Source organism: Galeopterus variegatus, unplaced genomic scaffold (assembly GCF_000696425.1).
Source record: "Galeopterus variegatus unplaced genomic scaffold, G_variegatus-3.0.2 Scaffold10069, whole genome shotgun sequence".
Classification (NCBI taxonomy): domain Eukaryota; kingdom Metazoa; phylum Chordata; class Mammalia; order Dermoptera; family Cynocephalidae; genus Galeopterus; species Galeopterus variegatus.
This window is the reverse complement of record NW_007736180.1, coordinates 21,410-35,194: the sequence shown is the minus strand read 5'-3', so window position 1 is coordinate 35,194 and position 13,785 is coordinate 21,410. Positions and strand designations below refer to the sequence as shown.

Genomic DNA, 13,785 nt, shown 5'->3' with positions numbered 1-13,785 from the left:
GGCTGTATGTGGGCTCCGAGCCCGGGGCGGGAGCGCCGCCGCACTTCCCAAGTGGCGCACTATAGCAGTGCGCCACCGGGCTGGCCCTATCTCCTGTCTTTCGTACCTTAAATTCTAGTTTGCAGGGACACGGTGGATGAATTAGAATATCTCATAATTACTCATTTACTTTATCCCGAAGGACATACCTAACAGTCTCAGGATAATCATGCTAATACTACCACTACTAGTATAAATTACTGAAAACATTCAAAAAAATTTTGCTATGTTTTTCTCATTTCTCACCCTCCTATTTTAAATAGTTGTACTTTATCTACATTATTGGATCATATAGTAATCACATATAATGCTCTTCTCTTTTAATCCTCATCTAGTTGTCCATGGCTTTTTCGTTTTGCTCTTTAGTTGAACTGTCTGTTTTATGTGGGGATTTAGAGAGATTTAAAAATTGTAGTACCACCACTGCCACTTTTCTAGAATCAGGAATGCTGTATTTATGGTCATGACGAACACCTTTAGTTTGAACCACCTTTTTATGAAAAGTACAAAGCTTATGTTTATTTATTTTTTATTATTATTATTATTATTTTGCTTTTTTTGTCTTTTTTCGTGTCCGGCAACGGATCGCAACCCTCAGTGTCGCGCCCGTACTGGACCGGGACCGGCAACGGGATCGCAACCCTCGGTGTTGCTCCCACGCCTCGCTCAGCCAGTGAGCGGGAACCGGTCTGTATGTGGGATCTGAACCCTCGGCGGGAGCGCCGCCACACTCCCAAGCAGTGCACTGTAGCAGTGCGCCACCGGGCCGGCCCCAAAGCTTATGTTTAGATTCATGTTTTTGCATATGGATGTCCAGTTCCAGAAGTATTTGTTGAATAGACTGTCCTTTCTCCATTGAATTGCCTTTGCTTCCTTGTCAGATATCAGTTGACTATGTCTGCAACTATTTCTGGGCCCTCTATTCTACTTTATTGATCTATTTACCCATTCTTTCAAGAAGTAATTTTTTAATATATTGTGTTGACTCTTAAAAACAAGTAGTTCTGTGGATTAGAAGACTTTATTAATACAGACATGTAAGTTTATAACATTCACATACCAAAAAGTATGGATAAGGGAATGTTTATACTTTAACTTCCTAGTAGACATGTATGTCTTTCTAAACTTTTAATTCATTGAAAGCTTTTAAAAATAAAAGATGTATCCATTTGAAAACAATTGTTACTTTTTTTGGTTTTAGTTGATATATTTGAATAAGTGAAAATGTGGAGCAATAGGGAACTCTCATTCAGTGCTTATTAGAGGGTAAACCCCTATGGAGAGCAACTTAGCAATAGCTAATACAATTGAAGGTGTGAGTTTCCTGTACTAAGAAAAACTGGCTCATGTACACAAAGGGACATGTACATTAGTGTTTGTATCAGCATTGTTCATAATAGTAAGAAAAAATTAGAAACGACTTAAGAGTCTACCAAGAGAAAAATGAAAACATATTTTGGGGTGCTTTCTGGGAGTGAAATGCTATACAGCAATTTGAATGACTGAACTAGAGCTATGTGGTTATGTGAAATCTCAAAAGAATAAGTTGAGCAAAAAGAAATTACAGTATGATACAGTATAACAACATTTATATATAAATTTTAAAACATTCAAAATAATACTATGTCTTCTATAGGATTGTTCTGGATTGATGAAATAATGATATGCATAGCAATAAATACCAATTCCATAGTAGTCTTGCTTCTGGGAAGAGAGAGAAGAGAATGGGATCTGGCAGGCTTCAACTGTATTTGTGATATTTTATTTCTTTAAAAAAATTGAAGCAAAAGGATATTATCTCATAAAGCTAATTTTTACATTTGTCATGTTATTTCCTCTACTTTTATGTGCATTTTGAATGTTTCATAATAAAGTAAAAATAAAGTGTGCCTTTTATCTCCTGTTCCTAAAAATTTCTGCAAATAAGAGGAGAAATGTAGATTTCAGAATAAATTCTAGTGAAAAGCTAAGAACTTTTGGTTGCTACATATCTTTTAAATAACTTGGTTACCCACTGGTGGAAGTTTTCAGTTCCAGAAAAGGCCACTCCCTAAATAAATCTTTTTCCTGATTTTACATATTGGGTAACTTTAAAAGAGTCATAATAGAGATCCTGTCTAGCCAAAACTTGAGAATTTTTTTTTCCTTTTTTTTTTTTACTGACCGGTAAGGGATCGCAACCCTCGGCGGGAGCGCCGCCATGCTCCCAAGCAGTGCACTGTAGCAGTGCGCCACCGGGCCGGCCCCAAAGCTTATGTTTAGATTCATGTTTTGCATATGGTGTCGCGCCCGCACCAGGGACCAGCAATGGGATAGCAACCCTCGGTGTTGCGCCCGCACCGCGCTCAGCCAGTGAGCGGGAACCGGTCGCCACATGGGATCCGAACCCTCGGCGGGAGCGCCGCCATGCTCCCAAGCGGCGCACTCTCCAGTGCGCCACTGGGCCGGCCCCAAAACATGAGAATTTTGAGCCTATCTCTAACTCACTATGATTGCTTTTCTGCTTTTTGTGCTTTCCTAATTTTAAAATACCTTCCAGAGATGGTGTCAATCATATTGACTGATTATGCCTTTCCTTCTCTTTACTGTTTCTCCTTTGATCACTTTTGCATCATTTCTATGTACTTTTTTCAAATTTAGCTTTTCTAAGAATAAAAATGAATCATATCAGTGATGCATTTTTTTCACTGGTTTCAACCTTAAATCTAACTGATTTAAACTTGGCTAAAATAATTCACTTTAGGATTGATACTACTAATTCGTTTATCCTTGAAATTGGAAAATTCCAGGACTTTTTGAATTCCTATTTATCTTTTCTGATCTCTCTTAGCTTAAATTTCTCAATTTGTACCATTTATTTCTCTACCATACCGTTTTCTTAAAGAAACGAACAAAGAAACAAACGAAAAATATTGGGCCATGGTCATCCATCTCTGGTATAACAATCTTCTCTCATTGGCTACTTCCAACAATGCATAGCCTGTGGTTCAGCTAACACACTGCCTGTGTTTCTGTGCTTTTCTTCTTTGTACCTCCCTGTTACCTTAGAATTCAAGCAGAGATATTTTCCTTCAGATTTTCAGACTTTTAGCAGACTTTTCACATTATAAATGTCTTTTTAGAAAATCTCTTAATTGTCTTCACAGTTCTTCCCCTTCTCATTGTTTGCTTATTCATTATGCCTTTGTTAGAACTTTTACCCTGTTCGTTATGATAGACATTCTCATGGTAATTTTTTTTTTTTTTAAAAGATGACCGGTAAGGGGATCTTAACCCTTGACTTGGTGTTGTCAGCACCACGCTCACCCAGTGAGCAAACCAGCCATCCCTATATGGGATCCGAACCCGTGGCCTTGGTGTTAACAGCACCACACTCTCCCGAGTGAGCCACAGGCCGGCCCCTTCTTGTGTTATTTTAATGATCAGTTCCTAAAACCTCTGAAGTGTATTTTAAGAACGGCAAAGAGTTACTAGATTTCAGAATTCTCCAAGTCTGAGGAGTACATGAAGACAGGATTAATACTGAGAACTTAGTGAGAGAAGAGAATTCTTGATCTTGAAGTTTGCAGAGGGTGAAAATGAGCAAGCCTGATGGAAGGTGGGAGGAGACTTCAAATTAATCTTGATAGGTTACATGAGTGTCGCCAACCACAATCCTCTCTTTCTGGGCTCTTCTGTCTCCTTTGTGCTTTTCTTTAGGGCTCTGTCACTTAGCATTTCACTTCACTACACTGCCATATTTTTCATTCCTTATCTTGGTAATGTGTCTTGGCCTTGATCATCTCCTGATTAGAACTTCAATCTAAGTCCATTTTGAGAGAAAAACGAGCTGCATAAATATGAGAGATGTCTCGGTATGTGCAAGTTTGGATTTTTAAAAATATATTTTTTTCTTGGTATTTTGCAATAGTTACATAATTCTACTTGGTATTTTCAACTTCTTATTTGCAAGTGATCTGCTAGCAGAAGGTCTTATAGCTATAAAATGTATTAACATTTTTCTTTCATATGCAAGTAGTTCTTTAGTCAATAGGGTATACTTTAGTAACTTTAAAAGGCTCCTTAAAATGTAGGTGTTTGCACTTCATTTTTCATGATCTTGGTCTATCCTATTAGCATTTTCCTAGAAGAACTGAACGATGGAACTTTCTTCCCCTGCATCTCATTGTGATATTTTCTCTGAGCCCATTTTTACTGATTTTTTGTTTCTCCCTGCTTTTTAAATAGTAAACATCTTATTTCAGAATTCTAATTGAAATTTCAGTCCGTTATTTTGGGTGCTATTATCAAGATGATGAACTAGATGATTCCCAGTGTCATTACTCCCCACAGGTACCCAGTTACAACTATTAAAAAGCAAAGACTGCCAACCTGGGAATGCTGGAGCTAGGGAAAGAAGATGAGAGACCTTCAGAGGCCACGGTGAGAGGGTACAGGGATGGCACCTATCATTCTGAGCCCTGACCACTGCTGAGCCGCCCTGGTAAGGTGCAGAAAGTAGCTACTACACACAGATTAAAGCCAGAAAAAGTTGCAGCAGCACCCTTCATGTAAATCTACTTGGAGTCTTCAGGGGAGAGGAGGGCTTTGGAGCACACCATACCAGCCCACAGGCCATAATGACCACCGGCAGGATTCCCCTGGGCCTTCACAGGACCAAGTGGACCAAAGTCAATTGGAGAAAAAAGCCATCCAGAGGATGGTGAGTGATTGCAAGGGATACATACACAGCCTGCCCCACCAGAAGCAGTTGAGTGTGGGAGAAAGGCTCCAGGAGAACATTGAGCACAGTGAGGGCTACTGGTCTCAGTGGAAATCAGTCAGGGTGATAGAACTGCAAGGTGAGAAATCTGCAGGCAAGGCTGAGTCCTGGGCTGGAATTTCCACATACCTCAGACCCAGAAGTGATTAACAATCTGCAGAAAAAGCCTTCCTTAGAGAATCAGTAGCAGGGCAGAAATTCAGCTCAAGCACAGAGCTAGGTCTGGTCCCTCCGGGAAATTCTCCCAACCTGGGAGCTAACCACAGAACAGCACATTAGTTCCTGTGCAGAGTCTTAGTGGTGGTGGTAACTATTAATCCACCACAGAACAGAAAAAAAATACCACAGACCAGACACAAAGCTCTGACAAGCACTTATAAAATCTAGAAGAGGTAGCATTTTCCTCAAATGCATCTTTCACATGATGATTGAGAAAGAACAGAAATATGTCTCCACCAAAGGAAACAAAGCATGAGCAAAGGACACAGGAGAAAAGCAGGTTTATGAAATGACAGAGAATTCAGAATAACCCTCTTAACAATGTTCAGGGAGTCACAAGAAAATACAGATAGAAAATTAAATGATATCTGGAAAAAAATTCGGAAGCAGAACAAGAAACTTGACAGAAGAATACAATCAATTTTAAGAAACCAAATAGAAATTCTACAAGTAAAGAATACATTTTCTGAATTGAAAAACTTTACTAGAAAGCTCCAACAGCAGACTTAATCAAACACAGGAAAAAAATCAGTGAGCTTGAAAATAAAACACATGGAATTTTCCAATTAAAGGAGCAAAAAGAATAAAAAATGAAACAGAAATGCAGCACATGTGGGACTCCCTCAAGTGAAATAACCTCCACATAATTGGCATACCTGAAGGAAAAAAAAAAAGAAAAGACCTAGAAAGCTCTCAAGGACATAATGACTGAAAGTTTCCCAAGTAGGGAGAAAGATGACAGCATCCAGATATAGGAAGCTCAGAGGCCACCAATCAAATTCAGTCCAAAGAGAGGAGAAACCAAGACACATCATAATAAAATTATTAAAAACCAAACAGAGAATATTGAAAACAGCAAGAGAAAAGAAACATATAACATTCAACAGAGCCCCAAAACATCTCTCAATGGATTTCTCAGTAGAAACCCTACATGCCAGAAGAGAATGGGATGATATATTCAAAGTGCTTAAAGAAAAAGACTGTCAGACAAGAATTCCATATCTAGCCAAACTAACCTTCAAATATGAAGAAGAAATACATTCTTTTCCAGACAAACAAAGGCTAAGGTAATTCATCAACAATAGACCTGCCCTACAAGAAATGCTAAAGGGGTCTTATTCATAGTCTTTGCCCAGTCCTGTTACCTGGAGTGTTTCCCCTATATTTTCCTTTAGTAATTTTGTGATTTCAGGTCTTATATTTAAGTCTTTAATCCATTTTGAATTGATTTTGGTATATGGTGAGAGGTACAGGTCCAGTTTCATTTTTCTGCTTATGGAAGTCCAATTATCGCAGCACCATTTATTGAAGAGACAGTCTTTTCCCCAATGTATGTTCTTGCTGCCTTTGTCAAGGATCAGTTGGCTATGTAAGTATGTGGGTTGATTCCTGGGTTTTCTATTCTGTTCCATTGGTCCGAGTGTCTGTTTTTATGCCAGTACCATGCTGTTTTAGTTACAATAGCTTTGTAATATAATTTGAAGTTGGGTAGTGTTATGACTCTGGCTTTATTTTTTTTGCTTAGGATTGCTTTGGCTATTTGGGGTCTTTTGTTGTTTCTTATGAATGTTTGGATTACTTTTCCTATTTCTGTGAAGAATGTCATTGGTATTTTGATGGGGATTGCATCAAATCTGTAGATTGCTTTGGGTAGAATGGAAATTTTCACTATGTTAATTCTTCCTATCCAAGAACATGGTATATCTTTCCACCTTTTGTGTCCTATTTAATTTCTTTCAGTGGTGTTTTGTAGTTCTCATTGTAGAGATATTTCACCTCCTTGGTTAAATTGATACCTAGGTATTTTATTTTTTTGGTGACTATTATGAATGGACTTGCTTTTTGATTTCATTTTCTGCTAGTTTGTTATTGGAGTATAAAAATGCTGTTGATTTTGGGGTGTTGATTTTGTATCCTGCAACATTACTGAAATTGTTAATCAGCTATAAGAGTTTCTTGGTAGAGTCTACAGGTTTTTTTAAATATAAGATCATGTCATCAGCAAACAAGGACAGTTTGACCTCGTCCTCTCCAATCTTGATGCCCTTTATTTATTTCTCTTGCCTGATTGCTCTTGCTAGAACTTCCAAAACTATGTTAAATAGGAGTGGTGAGAATGGGCATCTTTGTCTTGTTCCTGTTCTTAAGGGAAAAGCTTTCAGCTTTTCCCCATTCAGGATGATATTGGCAATTTGTTTATGAATAAAACCGCAAATGCACAAGCAACAACAAAAAAATAAATGGGATTATTTCAAACTAAAAGGCTTCTGCACAGCAAAGGAAACAATCAACAGAGTGGAAAGGCAACCTACAGAATGGGAAAAAATATTTGTAAACTATACATCTGACAAGGGATTAATATCCGGAATATACAAAGAACTCAAACAATTATACAGTAAAAAACCAAATAATCCAATTAAAAAGTGGACAAAGGAGATGAATACACATTTTTCAAAGGAACTTACAAATGGCCAACAGGTACATGAAAAATACTCAACATCAGTAGTCATCAGAGAAATGCAAATCAAAACTACGTTGAGATATCATCTCACCTCAGTTAGACTGGCCTGGTTAAAAAGACCAAGAATCACAAATGCTGGTGAGGATACAGGGGAAGGGGAACTCTTCTACACTGTTGGTGGGACTGTAAGTTAGCACAGCCTTTATAGAAAAAAGTATGGAGGTTTCTCAAACAACTACAGATAGAGCTACCATATAATCCAGGAATTCAACTACTGGGTATATATCCAAAGGAATGGAAATCATCATGTTGAAGGGATAAGTGCACTCCCATGTTCATTGCAGCTGCATTTACAATAGCCAAAATATGGGACCAACCTAAGTGTCCATTGACAGACGACTGGATAAAGAATTTGTGGTATATATACACAATGGAACACTATTCAGCCATAAAAAAGAATGAAATTCTACCCTTTGCAGAATGTGGATGAGTCTGGAGAAAATTATGTTAAGTGAAATAAGCCAGACAAAGAAACAGGAATACTGCGTGTTCTCACTAGTAACTGGCTGTTAGGAAGCAAGGGGCGGAAGAAGGAAGGAATGAAGGAAAGAAAGAAAGAAAAGACCACAATAATACATTGAACTTTCAGAAGGAGAGAACAATCCTAAGGATGTTAGAAATGGGAGGGATTGGGGGGGTTGGTTTGGGAAGTGATAGGTCTGGCAAAGGGCATAAAGAAATATGATTTGTAAGAATGAGTATGCTAATAATAAATTTTAAAAATTAATTTTTAAAAATGCTAAAGGGAGTTCTTCAATCTGAAAGAAAATGACACTAAAGAGCAACAAGAAAACATCTGAAGGTATTTAACCTATTAGTAAAGTAAATACACAGAGAACCTCAGAATACTCCAGTGTTGTAAGGGTGATGAATAAACCACTCACTTATATCCTTAGTATAAACACTAAGGAATAAACCTAACAAGGTAATAACATATACAACAACCATATAAAAGACCAGCAATATTAAAAGCTAATTGGAAGAGCAAAATGTAAAAAGGTGAGGGGAAATGACAGCAAAGTGTAGTTGGCTTTGGTTTTTTCTTTTCTCTTAGATATCAAATTTAAGTTGTTATTAGTCTAAAATAATTTGTTATAACTATGTTTTTTTGTAAGCCTCATGGTATCCATAACACAAAAACTTCTAAGAAACATACTAAAAATAAATAGTGAGAAACAGAAATGCAAAGCTAGAGAAAACCACTCAACCACAAAGGAAGACAATAAGACTGGAAAAAAGGATCTACAAAACAACCAGAAAAATAATAGCACGTTTTTGCTACTTCCTCTTAGTGAAACTACTGAGCCTATTAGAGGTCTCACAAACTTTTGGAAATGAGGAACCCTAGGACCCTTCTCCCTGGACTTTGGGCCTAACCTGTTCTAGGCCAAGACTACCATCTGGCTGGGCCCCTCCTTTTAGGCTGTCCCTGTGTGAGTACAGGCTCTACTCAACATCACCTGGCCTCTCAATCATCTGCCCTACACTTCCTTTACAAAACTTTAAGCTTTCTGGAAGTATGATATTTCAACCAGAATTATATTGTTTATTTTTAATTCATAGTTTTTAAAAATTTATTATGTACTACCAGCATAGCTTTTGGCTAGCTGGTATACAGGTACAAAAAAGTGTAAAATACATAAGAATGTTTTTAAGCTTACAGTGAAAATGAGGACATATGACTAAACATCAGAAGCAAATAGAAGGCCAAATGTCACAAGAGAGGCATTGGCCAGGTCGGGGCTGGGAAGGGCATATGGAAGTGGACTAAAGGAAGTAAAGATGCCACCCAGCTGGAAGGAATCCAAACAACTGGGATACTTTTGGTCTAGTTCTTCAAAGGTAAGTGTGGTTGCTAGGAAAAACTGAGTCTCTGTGGGTGAAGAGTGTGGAAAGAGCATGACTGAAGTTACAGAGCTGGGAAAATGCAGGGCAGGTTTTAGTTTGATCTCAGAGTGTAGAGTACAAGAGGGGAGACTGTAAGGGAGATTGTAAGACGAGAATTTGCAAGTCAGATCATGTCCCTACTTTGCTCAAAACTTGCTTATGGCTTTTCATCTCATTTAGAGAAAAAGTGGCAGTCCCTATAAGGCCTACAAGTTACTATACAACATTCCCTCCACCCCTCAATCCCCACTCCTATCTTTCTTGCTCTCCCTTCTCTACCCTTATTGGTCTCCTTGATCAGGCCAATAGAGCCTCTACCTCAGGGCCTTTTTCCTCTGTCTGGAACTCTCTTCTCCATGATGGCTGTGTGGCTTACCATCTTTCATGTCACCTTTATCAGGGAGACCTGTCCTGATCTCTATTTCACACCCCCTCTTCTCACTCGCTTCCCTCCTCCCTATTCCTGCTGCTCCCTGTTCCTCCTACTTTGCTTTATTTTACTTCACAGTACTTAGGAAGTACATATGTAGAATATCTATCTATATATATTTACTTGTTAATTATTGCCTTCTCTTCTGTCATTAGTGTGATAGGGTGCAGGAAATGCTACTCCAAAATGTAGCACCTTGGTCTGTTGAGTATTTTAAGCTAGAGAAAATTGTAGAAGCAGAATGCTTTCTCTGACCTTCTCTTTCTCTTTCTCTGACCTTCTCCCAACTTTCTCCCACCTTCTCCCACCTTTCTCCCCTGAGGCCATATAAAGAATTCTCTGACCTACCTCCCTTGAAAGTAGGTCATAAGACCCTCACGTGACAGGTGTCCTACCCTATTTCTGGAAGAAAAGAATGAAGACCCAGAAACCATAAAAAAAAAAAAATCTGAACAACAGGCCTTGCTTAGTTCTCCCTAGTTTATTACCATTAGGTCATACCTGCTTTTTGTCCAATCATACTTCTATATTATGGTCCATTTTTCATCAAACCTAAGCATAAAATACACAGTTTTCCCTGGGTCTTTGGGTCTCCATTTCTGAAGTCTACAATTTCATGTAAAACTTTGGTTAAATAAGTTTGTTATGTTTTTCTCTTGTTAATCTGTCTTTTGTTATGGGTGTGTCAGCCATAAACCTTCTAATGGGTAAGAAAAAGATACCACTTTTCTCCCTTAATAAAGGTATGCTCCCTGAGGGAGAGGATTTACTCACTGCTGTTTACCAGAATCCAGGACCAGGGCCTGGCACATAGCTCATACTCAAACATTTGTTGAGCAAAAACCAAAATGAGAGCAGGAAAGAGAATGTGACAGAGGGAAGGAGTTAGATATGGATTCTACAGGATTTTCCATTCCAGTCAAGGGAATAAAAATGTAATTCATTAGTCTTAGTTCATTTTGTACTGCTGTAACACACCTGAGACTGAGTAATTTATAAAGAACAGAGATTTATTTCTTATAGTTCTGGAGTATGGGAAGTCCAGGGTCGAGGGCCCTGCATCTGGCGAGGCCCTTCTTGCTGCATCATCCTGTGGTAAAAGGCAGAAGGGCAAGAGAGCATGCGTGAGAAAGACAGAGAGGAAGAGAGCCAAGTTCATCCTTTGTCAGGAACCCACTCCCATAATAACTAACCCACTTCTGCAATAACAGCATTAATCCATTCATGAGGACAGAGCCCTCGTGACCTAAAGGTCCCACTTCTCAACACTGTTGCACTGGGGATTAAGTTTCCAACACATGAACTTTGGGGGACACATGCAAAATATAGCATTTTGCCTTTGGCCCCCGAAATTCATGTCCTTTTCACAATGCAAAATACATTTATTCAATCCCAATAGTCCAAAAATCTTAACTCATTCCAGCACCAACTCAAAAGTCCAAAGTCTAGTGCCTCTTCTTAATCAGATACAAGGGTACTTCAAAGAGTTTGTGGAAAAATAGAATTAAACGGTAATATGAGTCTTTCCATAAACTTTTTGAAGTACTGTCTTATGAGTGAGACTGAAGGCACGATTCATTCTGAAGCAAATTCCTCTTCAGCTGTGAGCCTATGAAATCAAGTTATCTACTTCCAAAATACAGTAGTGAGACAGGTATAGGATAGACATCACTGAAGGGTTTGAACAGGGATGTGAAAGCAAAAGCATTTAGTTTAGGAAGATTAATTTGGTGATGATGTGTAGGATGGATTTTTTAAAAAGTCTTGTCAAGCCCCCCTTTCTGTCCCCAATCCAGCACTCTGTAACATAGCTGTATGTGCTTTTTAAAAAAACACACACACACACAATTTTTAATTTTGAAATACTTTGACTCACAAGAACTTGCTAAAATAGTACAACAAATTCTTTGTGTACTTTCCCCCTCAGTTTCTCCCAATGATAGTATCTTACATTACTGCAGGACATTATCAAATACAGGAAAATTACCTTGTTACAGTCTATTAACTCAGGTACAGATCTCAGTAGGATTTCATCCAATTTTACATGTACTTTTTCTTGGTGTATAGTTCTATAAAATTTTATCACATGTGTAGATATGTGTTATTTAATGCTTCTGTGTCTGATTTTAATTTTTTTGACTAAATTTTAGAAAATATCCTCTTTAATACCACTCCCCTGGTTCCTGGCCTCCCTACATTTACATATGAATAAAGGCCTGTTTGTTCTAATGCATTGGTGTTTTTGTAGGTAGGTAGCCTTTCTACACCAAAGATGCTTTTTGAATTTTTCTTCTGTAGTATTGACAAATCATATTATTTACTAGGTCTTAATTTTCTCTTTTTTAAACCAGTACATCACATTATTTCTATTAGTTATCTGTCTACTTAGCAATCCTTCATATCCTTTCTGATAGAAAAATATTTCTACAAGATTGTTAACAGAATTCTTAAGTTTTTTCCTTTGCCTGCCCAGCCCTACAAATTAGAAATATATTTCTGTTAAGTAATTTACCAATAATTTCAGAATTGGGAAGGGTGGTGGGTGGAAAAGAGATTGGTTAATCATTTAAAGTCCTTTATTCATCCTTTCTAACTTCTAACTTTAGATATTCTGCTAACCATATTATTTTATTGAAAGCCCACGTTATTAGTTTTTATGTATTATGGGACATTTTTAGGAAATTTATGGGTTTTTCAAAACAAAGTGTTAAAATCTCATCCTTTCTAACTTCTAACTTTAGATATTCTGCTAACCATATTATTTTATTGAAAGCCCACCTTATTAGTTTTTATGTATTATGGGACATTTTTAGGAAATTTATGGGTTTTTCAAAACAAAGTGTTAAAATCTTAGTTTTAATTCCTGCAGCTGTAGAATATATATGTGCTCTACGTAAGATATGTGTGTGCCGTATACTATTGTATACTTACATGTTGCTGATGCTTAAGGTGATAATTGATGTTCTTTAAGAAGTTTCTGAATTAACATACAGGCCTATGTGTGACAGCTGAGGAAAAACCAACGTCTATCTGAATGTACTTGATACGTTTCTTACAGGTTCTGAGTTCCATCCGCACAGAATGGGATCCGCTGGATGTTTGCTTTAGCACTAAACAGCCTTATCAGCTGTTCACAGTGGAGTGTTCCATCAGTGTAGACAAAGAGCCCATGGCGGACAGCTGCATATATGAATACGTTCGGAACAAAATCCAGTGTGTGTCAGTCACCAGAATACCACTAAGATCGAAGGCCATCAGCTGCTGCAGAAATGTTACTGAAGACAAACTGATTCTGGGCTGTGAAGATTCTTCAGTGATTCTTTATGAAACTCACCGTGGAGTGACTCTCTTAGCTCAGGCTGAACTTTTGCCATCATTAATAAGCTGCCACCCAAGTGGGGCTATTCTGGTAGTTGGCAGCAACCAAGGGGAGCTGCAAATTTTTGATGTGGCTCTATCCCCTATTAACATCCAGCTCTTGGCTGAAGACCACTTACCCAGGGAGACTTTGCAATTCAATAAATTTTTTGATGTTTCCAGCAGTCTCGTTCAAGTGCATTGGATAGCTCCTCAGGATGTCTCTCAGAAGCCTGAAAGTGGGGACATCTATGACCTCCTCTTCCTCAGATTTGACAGAGGACCTTTCGGTGTGCTTTTGTTTAAACTTGGTAAGTCAAGGAAGTTGGTGAGTAAGTAAATTAAAGTGTTCATGATGGTGACATAAATAAGGCAATAAAACTATTCTTGGAGTGTTGATTTTCTATTTGTCATCCCATAAATATGTTTGCCTTTCAAACATACATTTCATGTAGTATCCTTAAAAACTTTGTGGATGATTTTCTAAATGTCAAAGGAACAGTAGATATTGAAGAATTTGGAAATTACAGCAATTGTCAGTCCATCGTTACAATTAAAAAGCCTGAACTT

At 37.9% G+C, this 13,785-nt stretch overlaps 1 protein-coding gene across 1 annotated transcript in view; it reads left to right on the top strand.

Moving 5' to 3' along the window:
• LOC103609768 (WD repeat-containing and planar cell polarity effector protein fritz homolog) overlaps positions 1-13,560 on the top strand; it is a 27,060-nt gene extending 13,500 nt beyond the window's left edge. The window contains exon 4 of the mRNA XM_008594057.1: positions 12,917-13,560. Coding sequence (XP_008592279.1) covers positions 12,917-13,555 — 639 coding nt within the window. The 3' untranslated portion in view covers positions 13,556-13,560. The remainder of the gene's footprint in view (positions 1-12,916) is intronic.
• Positions 13,561-13,785: the final 225 nt, after the last annotated feature.